Consider the following 16,019-nt stretch of genomic DNA (forward strand, 5'->3'; position numbering starts at 1 on the left):
CTTAAGAAATTAGAATCTGAAGGAGGAATACAAGGTAAATTGCTAAATTGGATGGAAGACTTTTTGCAAGAAAGAAAAATGAGAGTAGTGATAAGAGATCAGCACTCAAAATGGAATGAAGTAATAAGCGGTGTCCCGCAGGGAACAGTTCTGGCCCCAATAATGTTTGCTATATATATTAATGATATGGATGAAGGAATTGAAAGCTATATGAGCTTCTTTGCAGATGATGCAAAATTACTGAAAAGAGTGAAAACTGAAGAAGATTGTGAATCACTACAGAGAGATCTAAATAAAGTACAAGAATGGAGTAGGAAGTGGGAGATGGAGTTCAATACAAAAAAGTGTAGTATAATGGAATTTGGAAAAAGCAAAAACAGAATAACAGGATCATATAATTTGGGAGAAGAAGGAATAAAAAAAGTAGAAAATGAGAAGGACCTGGGAGTCATTGTTATGAATAATATGTCACCTGAGAAACATATAAATAAGATTTTTGGAGAAACTTATAATTTAATAAGAACAATCAAAGTGGCATTTACATACCTGGATGAAGAAATGGTGAGGAAAATCCTAATCACCCTGATAAGACCAAGATTGGGAATATGCAGCAACGATATGGTCACCAAGTACAAAAAAATGTATAAAAAAACTTGAAAGAATACAAAGAGCAATCACAAAACTGGCACCAACACTCTCAAAACTATCATATGAAGAGAGACTACAAAAACTTAAACTACAGACACTAGAGCAAAGAAGAGAGAGAGGAGATTTGATAGCTATTTACAGAATCATGAAAGGCATAGAAATTACTGATAGAGAGAATCTGATAAAATGGGATGACAGAAATACAAGAGGACACGGAAAGAAAATAAAAAAAGACAACTATAGAAGAGATTTGAAAAAGAACAGCTTTCCTCACAGAGTAATAGACAGTTGGAACAAGTTAGATGAGAAAGTGGTGTGTGCAAAAACAATACATGAATTTAAAAATAGTTTAGATAAAATGAGATATGAAGACGGGACCCCACGAGCATAGCTCCCCTTCCCGTAAAATACAACTAGGTAAATACAACTAGGTAAATACACAAACACACACACTTATTAAGCAAAGGATTAGTTGTGGGAAAACATTCCTATGATTGATATTTAGTAAAAAAACATTCATAGTACCAACTACAGGAATAATGAAAGGCAAGCTTGTCACATCAAGGCATTCCCTCCATATACTATTTTCAACCTTGTTTTTCCACAGAGTTATTTCTGTATTAGCCAATTAAGAAGCAAACTGGTAGAGGCATTCTAATGTAATTTATAATTAGTTGTCAATTGTTATGATTTTAAACTTTAATCATTTTGTTATATGACATCAATGAAAACATCCACAAATTTTTCAGATAAGATGACTATGTATATTGAAAAACAAAAACATATATATATGTATATGGCACAAAATTTGTTTTATAATTTTCAGACACTTTTTGAGTTATTTTTTCCTTTCACATAGATTTGAAACTGCATAATTGTGTTTCTCTTTATGTGTACTAGTATTTGTACTAGTATTCTTATGACACAATAATTATCAGTGGTCTCTATATTAGGTTTCTCGTTCAAATTTTTTTTATATCTACAATGGAAGTTGCTACTTGTATACTTACATGTTTGCCTTGCTTTCTACAGCTCATCTACACAGTTTTGCTATTGCATGGTTCTTTTCCAGTGCTCAAATATCTGGAAGCTTTGTTTTATAGTATTTTATTAGATTATCATTGTCAGCATGTCAATAGATAGACGAGTCTTCATAATAGATAATAGTACAATGTAACTTTCATGTTACAAAATTTATATATGTATTAGGGGCTGTAGCAGTGTATTTAGGGTAGGTTGTAAAATATGCAACCTGCCAAAGAAAATTCAAAAACAATTTTATTCTTTTTATCAATATGTTGTATATAGCACCGTATTTGGGTTCAGTTGGATACCTGTTATATCATTCCACATAATTAAAGCTGTAAAATTTTATTCTGTAATACAGTTGTAAAAACACAAAATAAGTTGACATGTACATCTTAATGGAAAAATTAGATGTAGGTTAATTAAATCAGACTTGATATATAACAGGATATAATTAGGATTAATGAGTGTTCAGGTGAATAGTGAATTTTATGCATATAAAAAAGTAATAGAGGTAAGTCACAGATGAGTGCTCATCCTTACCACTCATATAACATGCTGACACTAATTTACAGATGCGTGAATTTGACACTTCTAGTTATGGATGAAATAACGCATTCCTTTGTCTTGATCCATGAATGCAGAATTCATGTTCATATATATTTAATCTAATTTTATATATATTTTTTTCAATCCTAGAAATATAAGAAAAAAGAACATTAGATAGATCAAGATTTGTAATATGTATTGACACCAATAGTCTTTTGTATTTACCTAGTTAATGAAGTTTGAGCTATGTTTATGTGGTCTTGGCTTCATATCTCCATTTGTTAAACTTTTATCTTGAATTCATTTATGTTTTATATATATACCAAGGCCTTCTTCCATCTTATTAGGGAGGTAGCCAGTCAGGGTTAGGAGTGAGTACATACTGGCTACCTCCCATATAAGGGGGAAGAGGGCCTTAGTATATAGATAGATATTTGTTGGCCTGGATTATGTCTTCATCTATTTTATTTACACAAATCTATGTATCTGTGTGAAAAGCTGTACCTCCCCCCCCCCCAATTTATTTATTTATTTATTTTTTTCATATATATATATATATGTATATATATATATATATATATATATATATATATATATATATATATATATATATATATATATATATATATATATATATATACTACAATTTCTTGTTGACCTTACCATACCATACCAGCAGTTCCTCTCTGTACATTTCTCTATTCCTTTGTCTGGTCTAACAGTATCATATCACTTCTTCATTCATCCAATGTGGGAAGTCCCTTTTTTCAGTTTCTCCTCGTAACTTTTCAATCAGGCTTGAAACCATCTTCATTGTCATGTGTATGTATAAGAAAAATTTGATGCAGCCCAAAGGGATTTCTCCCCATCTTCTCCTCCTCTGCATGAGGGGACAGAGAGGTGGGTCACCGAATAAATGAAACTGCCTTGATGTGCCTGTTGCTGTGTCTTGCTGCATTGCTTCTCACCCAGGGCAATGGGCAAGATGCAGGGATGACCTGTCATCCAGGAGGAACCAAGAAAAAAAAATGAGGGAAGGATGGTGAATGGGAGTGGAGTATGTGGGGGTGAAATGGGTGGGAATGGATTTATGCCTTTGACTTTGGCTACATCCTTTGTAAGGGTGAAAGTGCCTTTGGTATATGTTTGTATGTCATTCACTCACTCACTCCGCTGGATCTTGAACCTCGTGTAGATTCTGGTCCGCCAACAGTAATCCTCTCCATGCCCTTCGGTCCTGTGCTGCTTCCATCCAGGTTGCTTTATTTATTCCTCTTCTGTCCATCTCTGCATCCACACCATCCATCCATCTCATTCGAGGTCTCCCTCTGGGTCTTCTTCCAAGCATTCTACCCATCATCATATGTATGTATGTACCTCCCTTATTACAAGTGCCAGAACTAAGCCCTATGGTGCCCAACTAGTCACTTCTCCAGTCTGACATCACCTCTCTCACTAACATTTACATATGTCTGTTACTTGAAAAATGTTTACCCATTCCAATGTACTCCTTTTGAAACCTATATTTCCATCTTTAATATTAATCTTATGTGCAGTACCTTGTCAAAAGCCTTTTCTGAATCCAGGTGCATACAATCTACCCAACCCTGTCTCACACAGTACATCAACACTACCTACTAATCTATCACTTCATTTGCAAAATTTGTAGTATATATAGTGCATGTTGTATGTTTATGTATACAGCATGCATTATGAATTTGTTTGTGGTCTCGGATATCAGAAATATAGTATCTTGTGTTTTGTCTTGTGCTTTGATATTTAGGGATGTGCTTTATATTCAGAGGAACATATCACACTTGATCCTAACAGTCTAAGGACACAGAATAAAAGTGACAGCTTTTATCAGAAAAAATACTTTCTTGTGTATGTGTTCCCTTCCTTCATTATTTCCACAACTTTGGTGTTTCAAAAATATTGAATCTGCCAGATTATCAACAGTGCCAAAATTAGTTCATAATTTCAGGATAATAGCAAATTATAACATGTTTTCCTGAATTAATGAGAAGTGTAAAGGCTCTCAATAATAAACAATTCAGTTTTAGCACAAATGCCATATTGAATTACTGATATTGTTAGTCTCAAAAATTTCTGCATTAAATTATATATTTTTATTATTCTGAATATCTGAGGTATATGGCATCACCTCAACATCTCAAAATAGTCCCGGCTTATCGAACTAGATTAGCACTCATCAAATCATGCCAAATGATCACAAGTTTTGAATTATTGAGAGCACAATATATATCTGGAGAAAAAACAGGTTTGTGATTTTTGTTATATGATTAATTCATAAATAGGGGAACCCTGCATTATTAAAGTAAAACTATATTCCTAAATTGTTGTCACTTCTCTTTCATAGGAGGTAGTTACAATGTTTACAACCAATTTGTAGTCACAATCAAAGCTATATTTTTGTAAAGCTAAACTATGCATCTTGTAGTCCCTTGGAATTTGATTTTGTCTTATGCTGTAACATATGTGGCTTGCAATCATGGGAATGTGATAACCAGTTTTTACCAATTATGGGTACCTGCCAGTGGTGCAAGATTTCCGTCGGAAGCATATCCCTACTGCCCATCATTGAAACTCGTCAACATTCTTGCCTCCATCTGGAGCTGCAGTTCTGAATGGTTGATATTCAGTCTGGGCCCAAGATCTTCTAACTTGGTTGCCTACTAACAACCAACAACTGCTCTCCTACTTATATAAATCAATGGTTGTGGGTTTCCAGTTAGTAAAACTTAAGGCAACAATTAATATCATTACCAGTGAATCATGTTATTTTGAAGTATAAATCTGCTGCTGTAGCTTGTACTTGATAATTGCGAATGAATCCATCCCCATGTAAAAGTTATTATGAAGGGAAGGAAATGGTGTGTATGACCATGGTGGAATGCCTTTCATAATATATATTTTACATGGTAAAGGAACAGAAACTCTTCTTTAAAGCCAATGTCAAGCCTACCAAAAAGTTAGTTTTCTTTACTATGAAATATCTGCTACCAAAGTTTTACAGGTGTGGGGCAGAACAGTTGGTTCCTTCATTTTGTAATCTTGTTTCCTGTTTTTGCTCCCAGTATGCAACAGTTGGCTCCCTCTCACATGAAAGGGTATTTGCCACCTGTTTGACACTTCAGCAGTCATATATAGATCCTACTGTAAGTTAAATTTCTTTTATGATATTGTATTACACATTTCTTTGATGTGCTCTGGTTTTGTCATTTGTCAGTTTTTTATATATTGTTAGTTTTATGTTAGTATTTATGTGTATCAGGATAAGTGTATCATGAAGTAGCCTTGCTGTGGATGTGCTGTGTCTTGCTGCATTGCTTCTGACCCAGGGCAGTGGGTGAGATGCAGGGATGACCCATCATCCAGGAGGAGCCAAGAAAAGAGAGAGGGAGGGAGGGACGGAGTATGTGGGGGATGAAATGAGTGGGAGTGGATTTATACTTTTGACTCTGGCTACCTCCCTTGTGTGGGGGGAAAAGCCCTTAGTATATGTATAAATAAGGATAGATATAAACTCTAAACAGATAACAGATACTTATGGGGCATTATATAGGGTAGGTGCTCAAACCAGCATTCCCATCATATGCAATACAGCTCAGTTGTTATCAGTCTAGTAGGCCTATTCATCCAGTTTTATATATTACTTGACTTTTCAATTAACCTGGCCATCACAAGCCCCCTTTTCTCTCTCTCTCTCTCTCTCTCTCTCTCTCTCTCTCTCTCTCTCTCTCTCTCTCTCTCTCGTCAATGGATGAAAGTTGGTAGCATAATCGGACGCATACTGGTCTTGTATTCTCTTAGTTGAGGGTTTGAATCCCACTTTTCTTTCTATTCCTGGCAAAGACTGTTACCTGCCCCATCATTGGCTGCAGCTAGACCCTCTTGGCACAGAGACCTCACTCTCTTCTTTCATGGGAGGGTTTGCTTATTCATATAATTGATAGTTGCCTCGTTTTCACTAAGTGGAAAACCCACAGCCCTACAATGGCTGACAACAGTCTTGGACCCTTCCACAGATCTTCTTGAGATAAAACTTTGGACTGTTGTATTAGTGCGGGACTCCTTCATGCAGTGTCACTGGCTAGAAGGTGTCGAGGGAAGAGAGCCATTGTTGGTTGTCAGCTCTCCATGTGTTGATAGAGATCTTGGACTTAATCTAGACCAAGTGTCAGCACCTCAAAACTATGCCTACCAAAGGAGGTGAGGGCGATTGATAAGTTCTGAAAATGGGCAGCTTCCCTGTCCATTTTGCAAGACAAACACATGCAAATACCTGTCCTTGGTCCTGAGGCATTCAGTTTTACTGTTGGGTGTTTCCTTGATTCATGGGTTTCTATCTATATACCAAGGGCTTTTTCCTCCTTATAACAGAGCTAGCCAGCCATATAATAGAGCTAGCTAGCCATATAATAGAGCTAGCCAGCCATATAATAAAGCTAGCCAGCTAAATATACTTCCATCCCTACCCAAATCTACTCCCATCCATCACTCGTATGTTACCCTCTCGTAGTTTTCTGGAATGAGTAATGTGTCTGAAGATTTTTGGCAAAAGGCCTCCATTCTATTATTTCTATGAATTACTCTAATTTGTCTAAGTAAGCTCAGGTGTTCTTAACCATTTTGTAGTTGTAGTCAGATCATCTGTACAGGTGAGGAATTTGGTGTTATGTTAATGGATGTGATTACTTGAAATTGACTGTTTATGGAATCCCCAAGAAATAGCACCAAAGGAAGTAGAATTTGTAGCTTTAGTATCCTTCAGTAGGAACCTTGCAGCTTCATGCATAAGGTTCTGAGCTGAAATTTTGGTAATAGTCTAGGGATTAAATGCCAGCAAACTGACCACTTGATAACTGTAATGTCCTTTTATTTCTCAAGAATATAATGAACAGTTAGAAAAAATTATTACAGAAGAACCAGAATTTTATCTATTTCAATCGATCCATTGCCCCTGGTGTCTCTTGCAGAAGATCTGTGGCCTTCAGGTAACCAGTAACAGCCTCCAGGCTGTTACTGGTTAGTGTGGGGCAGCGTTTCTCAACCTTTTTACCCTTGCGTAACCTTTAAAATAAATTGCATGTCTCAAGGAACCCCTGCACAAAAAAAAAAAACACACACATACCATATCTTTCTCATTTTATTTTCATCGTAATAATAGGTTAGATAGGATGATGTCTATATTACATTATTACAATAACCAAGAATATGTCATGCGTGTTTAATTATATTACATATATGAAATTAAATAAAAAATGCATTAGCTTATCTCACATGTTCTAGTGGAACCCTTAGGGACCTTTTGCGGAAACTTAGGGTTCCAGGGAACCCTGGTTGAGAAACGCTGGTGTGGGGCATTGTAATATGAGATGGTCTGTGTCTTCTGTGCGGTGGTTGCATCTGGGGCAGTTTGATTCTGCAGCCAGGCCGATTCTGTGGTGGTACTGTTTTAATCCTAGATGGCGTTCTCAGCACAGATATGCCAGTGTGGTTCTTATGAATAATAATAATGAAAATATATATATATAGTTATGAATTTGGTCTGCCTGATCGATCTTCCAGTTTTTTATCTAAATTTTTGCAAAGTCTATTCACACCATTAATGTTAAGGTAAAGTAATTAAACTGTGAACATAACTTTATAAAACTATGATTTAGAACATAAAACCACCTTTTTTAAGTACCATATAGTTAAATAGCTGTGAAATGACCTGTATAAGAAAAAAAAATTGTTTAACATTTAGAAAGATAATCAAATGAAATGAAGTAACAACTTTAAGCCCTCCAGTTGCAACCAAGAATGGTATCTAAGAGTGTATTATGTTAAAGATTATGTACCCATGCATGAACGACTTTTTGGACAGTCACTGATGTAGGCAAGGCAGAGATCACTCAAATACTGTATCAAATTGAGACTGTCTTTTCTTATTCAGGATGATCAAAGTATCTTGCCCCTTGACTGAAGGACCGTTTTTATCTTTTTCTTGTTTAGAGATTTGTAAAAGTGTTTAGAGCTCGTTACCGTTTCACTTCTAGCTAGCTTATGTATACATACACGTTATTGACCCATTTCGTATTTTTTTAACCATGACATTTTTGCTACTACTGCAGTACTATTATATACTGTATCCTTATATTTTTTCCATTAAGTAAAACTTGAAAGCTGTATGAACAGCCATAGTTTACTTCTCAATTTTCTACTGAGCCGATAGTATCCAGTGTATTTGTTCCCTACAGATGAACTAATGATACTGTTGTAATCTAATAGATAAGGAAGCTAAGTTGTCAGTAATAATCTAGTTAAGAGTACCTAATTCTTGAAAGAAAATTAGCATACAAGATTGTGTGCAATGTTAGTAAGTAGTAGCAAAAAATTGGTAACCAGATTTGGTTTAAAAAATTTGATGGATGGAAGTGAGGCATTGTTGTATATCCATAAGTTTCAGTAACAACCTTTGTATCAGTGAGCTGCATCAAACAAAAAATGTAAACCATTAAAGAAAAGGATACTCATAAAAATATACTTTCTAGATTCTCAAGTATCACGGATGTAACATATACTGTAATCTAGTCCTAGTTTTAAGGGTTGGTGAAAGAAAAGGAATCCAGAATTTAATAATTTCCTGCTGCTCATATAACCCAATTTATCTTCATTTAACTAAGGTTTTTGTTTACCTTATGAACACACATCTAATTTATTCAGGTGAGAGTTGGGACCTTGCTTGGATTAAGCAAGAAAGGAAAAGAGAAATAGAAAAGTAATAAATTATTTTCATGGTCCTACCTAACTTGCCATGTCATCATATATAACTTTTCAAAGTATGTAAAAATCAATACCAGCCTAATGTGATCCGTTACATTTCAGGGTCGACCCGGAAGTCAAAATGAAGCTCGACCGTACAATCAGTCCCTGACAGTCAATACACAGCAGGAGCCTGTTCCGTGAGTACATTTAAGATTATTTACCGGTTGACTAATGAGTATGAAACATGTAATTAAGGAGGATAGCAGATAGGTGTGAAACTTGAGGAGGCATCTGAGAATGAGATGGATGGATGGAATGAAAAGGGCTTTGAGCAATAGGGGAATGTCTGTTGAGCAAAGATGGGAGAAGGTAGAGGATAAGGGTGAATGGAGAATGACTGTATATGGACAATACTTTGATGCAGCACAAAGGGATTTCCTCCCTTCTTCTCTCTTGTCTATATCAAACAAGGAAGGGAGGAGGCAGGGGATTGGGTGGAATATGTATGGATGATATTTTGCTGCTGCCCAAAAGGATTTCTCCCTATCTTCTCCATTTTTCACTTGAGTGGACAGACGGGTGATTGCCAAATAAGTGAAGCAGCCTTGCTGTGGATGTTCTGTGTCTTACTGCATTGCCTCTGACCCATGGGCGGGAAGCCAGGATGACCATGAGGAGCTAAGATGAGAGGGAATGGGTAGGAGTTGGTTCAGCCCTTTGACTTGGTTACCTCCTTGGTGTATTATCAATAGATAGTATTTGACGCAGCCCGAAGGGATTTCTCCCCGTCTTCTCCTTTTCTGCATGAGAGGATGGAGAGGGGGAGTCGCCGATTTAATGTAGCGGCCTTGCTGTGTCTTGAGTCATTGCTTCTGACCCAGGGCAGTGGGCAAGATGCAGGGATGACCTGTCATCCAGGAAGTGCCAAGATAAGAGGGAGGATAGAGGGTGGATGGGAGTGGAGTGTATTAGGGATGGTTTTTATGCCATTGTTTTTTGGCTACCTCTCTTGTAAGGGGGAAAAAGCCTTTGGTATATGTATGTATGTAGTATTTACCAAAGCACATTCTCCATTTATACATTTTCCTTTACAGTTACCGTGCCCTTTACAACTACAAGCCCCAGAATGATGATGAATTGGAGCTTCTAGAAGGTGACATTGCTATGGTAATGGAAAAGTGTGATGATGGCTGGTTTGTAGGCACCTCACGTCGCACTGGGCTGTTTGGAACCTTCCCAGGCAACTATGTTGAGAGGGTTTAGAAATTGTCAGGCAGAAATTGAAGCATTTTCAAGTTGTTATTATCCACTTCCTGTGCATTTTGTAGCACCATCTCCTATTTATCCTCAACGCTTCAGCCCCATTCCAAAATACAGATTCCATTATACCTAGAAATGTATGAGTGTTTGAGTATGCAGTGTATGCTGTATATGTATTACAGTACATATATCCTAAGAACATGTGTATGATGTGGGTGCGCACATTTCCATGTACACTCATACGAATATATATCTAAATATTCATGAGTTTATGAATACACGGATATAAGAATCTAATTTAAACACATGTATTCCAATATGCCAATATGCATGTATACATGAAGCTTCAATTGTAATTTTCATTTTCTGTCTCAAGCATCTCCAAGAGGAATGGGTGCCTTTCAGCTTAGAGGATAGAAGGCTATTCCAGACTAGAACAGCTTTAAACAATTCCCTCCAGCTGGAATAGATCTAAGTCATATCTAATAAGATCTCAAAATGTAATAGGAAGTTGGAACTAAAAAAGATATAGAAAAAATTTATAAAAAAGGCAACAATTTTTTTACCATTTTCTCTCTTTTTTCCACCAATTAGTTCCCATCAAAGGTGCTACTGAAAAACAACTCGGCAGAACTACTGCCATAGTCACTCATGTTGACCGTTGTGAATATGAGGACTTATAAGTGGTCAGATAAAAAAATGTAAGGAGAGGAAATGGACATTATATACTGTGCTGAATTGTGATTTTTCCACAATATTTCACAGACAAAACATAAGAGTTGGTATAACGAGTGCCAGTCGGCAGGGGTATTCGTCTGTTATACACAAACAGTGAGAAGACTGAGGTGGACGGAACTGAAGAATCATTGTTGTTTTCAAAAGTGTCGTGTTGTGACGTCAAAGAAAACAAAACGAAAAGGAGAAATGAAAGCTTCCTTTTTGTAAATCTGAAATTTTTATGTTAAGTTTTAAATGAATTTATTGAGATTTTAAGCTGCTTCACACTTTTTGCACTTGCTACAGTATGTACAGACAAAAGACTTAGAACATTTCTTGGTGCTTTTTGAAATATAAATTCTGATGTTTTGAGTTTTGATAACTTACTGAAGATATTAGATCTAGTTCACTTATTTGCTAGCACCACTTTCATGAACACTTAAAAAGTACACATTGTGTATATTTGCGCATATACACACATATTACATGTACACAATATATATTTACATATGTGTGCATAAAGTATTGTATACAGTTTATTATATATACAGTAAACAGTATCATGTACAAGGTATATATAAAACTATATATACAGTGTTCATAAGTGCATACAGATCCACAAACATCTACACATATATTAGCATGCCTATGTGCATTGAAGTCTACATTTTCATACCTGAGTTGTATAAAAGTATTGTCTAATTTTGATCAATTGCAAGAATGTTATATTCAGGTTATTTTGCACACCTCTAGTCACAGCCAAAGTTGAGTAGTTACCATTTTCCTGTTTCTCTCATATTGCATCATACACTCAATTACGGATTACATACTATCATATCACTTATTGGCAACAGTGCATGCCTAATCTGTTTTCAATAATTTCTTCTATCTGAAACTAATATCTGTTGGTTTTTGTCATAATTTTATTATTCATGCAGTTTTTATTCTTCTAGAAATTATTTTACTTTTTTTTTTTATAAAATGCAAACTTGAGAGTTCCTCATTTACCTACAGTATTGTAACTCTTGAAGACGTGAAAGTTAAAGCTGTACAATTTTTCTTCTTACTCTATAAGCATTTAGCCTTCTGTATATGGAAGGATTTTTTCTACAAGGTCAGCCTTTATCTTAAAAATATCAGTATTTCACCTATTGCCTCCATTAAGAATAAAAATAAAAATAAATCCCTCAAAAATCATTACTATATTCATCAATTAATTTTTTTCCTTTTTCTTGTCATTCATGTTTTCTAAACCTTTAGTGACAATGTCTGCTACTCCATATGGCTTGTTCTTTTAAAGTAATGTATCATTAATATCCAGCCTTTGTACCATCACATCTTATCTTGATATTCTCTTTGGTTTGAATACTTTGTAGTTTTTGGAAGATCCCACCGTTACTATAAACTTTACTATCGTACATTATTGTTATCCAATACTGGCATATCTCTCCCATTTTTCACGCAATTATTGCAGTTATGATTATTATAATCATTGCTCTATAGTCTTTTAAGTTCCCTTCTACATATTAAGAAGTTTGCAAAGTCTTGCCATCCTGAACGGAAGGCAATGAAATATGAATTATCTAAAATTGCCAGATTATTATTTGAATTATAGAATACAGATAATTAAATCTTAAGTCTTTGTAATGAAGTCGTCCTCTTTATGAGTTGGGCATGTCCATATACCAAGCATAAGCTTAGGTATGTATTTTTCTTACTGGACATGTTCAAATCATGAGCCTTTTGAATTTAACATGGTTGGTCGTATGTCGTGTGTGCTTCCGTAACCCTCTTCCCTATGTGACTTGTAATATGAACTATTTTATTACCGTCTTGCTGGTATGGTGTTGTCGATATTATACCCTTTCAAAATTACTATCTTAAATTTCTCCTCAGCTCTTCTATAATCACAACCGTAATCAGAAATACGAAATGCCTTTTGATTTTTTCATGATTCGTGTCAACATCATTATAATTCATCACTACACGGCTTAAAAACGCACAGGTCAGTGCGAATTTCAAGTCCCTCCTCCATATACTACTGACAATGTTTACAGTTGACTGAAGTGCCTTGTTGTATTGTGAGGTGGAACGATACTGGAAGTTTTCGAAGAGCCAGTGCCAGCAGGTGCCAGCAGGTGCCAGTAGGTGCCACGTCCAGGGTAGGCAGAGGAGGCCCTGGCCTTCTGTTGGCCTGACCACTTCCTTTTGATTCGTTATGCACAACTTACTATGTAGTTTAGCATGTAGGACTATGATAATAAAGGGGATAATCTAATCTCTTATTTTTAGACCTTAAATTTCATTTAAAAATATATGTATATACATGTGAGGTATTATGGAAAGTTTTGTAAGCCATTTTATGAGAAGTGTTTACTAAGTGCTTTGGATATTTTAATTCAGAAGCTATGCTATATATGCTAATGATACTGTTGTAATATAATAGATTAAGAAGCTAAGTTGTCAGTAATAATCTAGTTAAGAGTACCTAATTCTTGAAAGAAAATTAGCATACAAGATTGTGTGCAATGTTAGTAAGTAGTAGCAAAAAATTGACAAGTGGCCAAAATGACCCTCAAAATTACCAAAGGGGTTAACCCACGGATTTGGACAAAAACCGTCATGTCTCCGATTTGGCCCAAACTTACTCCAGAGGGAGAGTTGTCCACAGGGCACAGCGAGATAGACGTGGGTAACCTGGACCCAAGGGCGAGGTTGTGGCGATCAGCCAAATTTGTTTGTCTGTGTAGATTTCCCCTCTCATTTCCGTCTGTTGGCGCCCGTACTTTTAGCCTGAGCAGTATCTAAGTGCGATCCGCAAGAGCCCTGGTGGCCCTCGACCTGTAGCTGAGGTGGCGACCCAATCGGGACAAGTGGCCAAAATGACCCTCAAAATTACCAAAGGGGTTAACCCACGGATTTGGACAAAAACCGTTATGTCTCCGATTTGGCCCAAACTTACTCCAGAGGGAGAGAGTCGTCCACAGGGCACAGCGAGATAGACGTGGGTAACCTGGACCCAAGGGCGAGGTTGTGGCGACCAGCCAAATTTGTTTGTCTTTGTGTAATTTTCCCCTCTCATTTCCGCCTGTTGGCGCCCGTACTTTTAGCCTGAGCAGTATCTAAGTGCGATCCGCAAGAGCCCTAGTGGCCCTCGACTTGTAGCTGAGGTGGCGACCCAATCGGGACAAGTGGCCAAAATGACCCTCAAAATTTGGACAAAAACCGTCATGTCTCCGATTTGGCCCAAACTTACTCCAGAGGGAGAGAGTCGTCCACAGGGCACAGCGAGATAGACGTGGGGAACCTGGACCCAAGTGCGAGGTTGTGGCGATCAGCCAAATTTGTTTGTCTTTGTGTAATTTTCCCCTCTCATATCCGCCTGTTGGCGCCCGTACTTTTAGCCTGAGCAGTATCTAAGTGCGATCCGCAAGAGCCCTGGTGGCCCTCGACCTATAGCTGAGGTGGCGACCCAATCGGGACAAGTGGCCAAAATGACCCTCAAAATTACCCACGGATTTGGACAAAAACCGTCATGTCTCCGATTTGGCCCAAACTTACTCCAGAGGGAGTCATCCACAGGGCACAGCGAGGTAGACGTGTGCCCTGTGGACATACAACCACAACATACACCTACCACTTACCACGACATACAACCACAAAGTACAACCACGACATATAACCACCACCTACAACCACAATATATAACCACTTACAACCAGGACATACAACCACCACTTACAATCACGACATACAACCACCACCTACAATCACGACATACAGCCACCACTTACAATCACGACATACAACCATTAGTTACAACCACGACATACAACCACCGCTTACAACCACATACAACCACCACCTATAACCACGATATATAACCACCACTTACAACCACGACACATCCACCACTTACAACGGCGTACAACCACCACTTACAAACACGACCTACAACCATCACTTATAACCACCACGTACAACCACCACTTACAATAACGACTTACAACTACATAAAACCACTTACAACCACGACACAAACCACCAATTACAACCACGACATACAACCACCGCTTGCAACGACAAACACAACATACAACCACGACATACAACCAAAACTTACAACCAAAACTTACAACCACGACATACAACCACCACTTACAACCACGACATACAACCAACACTTACAACCACGACATAGAACCATCACTTACAATCACGATATACAACCACCACTTACAACCACTACATACAACCAACACCAACCTCGACATAGAACCACCACTTACAACCACATGCAACCATCAGTTACAACCACGACATACCACTGCTTACGACATACAACCACCACTTTCAACCATGACATACAACCACAACTTACAACCACCACTTACAACCACAATACCAGCGCTTACAACCACGACATACAACCACCACTTACAACCACAATACCAGCGCTTACAACCACGACATACAACCACCACTTACAACCACGACATACAAAGGATTACCAAGGATTACAAAGGCGGAGCATGCCGACAGGAAACCTTTTGATCCATATCTAGGTCGGATGCGAAAAAAAAAATAATAAAACAATAAATAAAAACTATAATAATGTAAATAAATAAAATACATAGATAAATGCATAGGTATAGTTAAATAATAAACAAACAGGTAAATAGTAAATAATAATAAATTGACATATAACTAATAATAAATGAAAATCAGACAAATGATAACAAAACAAAAACAAATAATATAAGATAAATTATAATCATTACAGCATCTTACTTAGGTATTTATCTAACCGATTCTTAAAGCTTCGAACTGAACTACATTGCACTACCTGTGCAGGAAGTTTATTCCATTCATTTACTACACGGTTGGCAAAGTTGTTTCTACCTACTTCCAAAATTGAATCTATTTCCGGATAGTTTGAGAACATTGTTTCTCGTCTGATTCTCACAACCACAAAAACAACCACTTGCAACCACGACATACCACATCCAACCACCACTTACAACCAAGACATACAACCACCACTT

The 16,019-nt window shown here is 37.0% G+C and overlaps 1 protein-coding gene across 26 annotated transcripts in view; it reads left to right on the top strand.

Annotated features, from left to right (window-relative positions):
* The window catches only part of LOC143021915 (uncharacterized), a 1,014,474-nt gene extending 1,001,222 nt beyond the window's left edge, over positions 1–13,252 (top strand). For all 26 annotated transcript variants that reach the window (XR_012966019.1, XM_076179768.1, XM_076179769.1 and 23 more), the window contains 2 exons: positions 9,118–9,194; positions 10,092–13,252. Coding sequence is in view for 25 of the 26 variants with exons in the window: in XM_076179768.1 (XP_076035883.1) it covers positions 9,118–9,194; positions 10,092–10,260 (246 nt within the window). In the remaining variant the exon portion in view is untranslated. The remainder of the gene's footprint in view (positions 1–9,117; positions 9,195–10,091) is intronic.
* Positions 13,253–16,019: the final 2,767 nt, after the last annotated feature.

This window comes from Oratosquilla oratoria, chromosome 43 (assembly GCF_046742065.1).
Source record: "Oratosquilla oratoria isolate Oo_2021 chromosome 43, ASM4674206v1, whole genome shotgun sequence".
Classification (NCBI taxonomy): Eukaryota; Metazoa; Arthropoda; class Malacostraca; order Stomatopoda; family Squillidae; genus Oratosquilla; species Oratosquilla oratoria.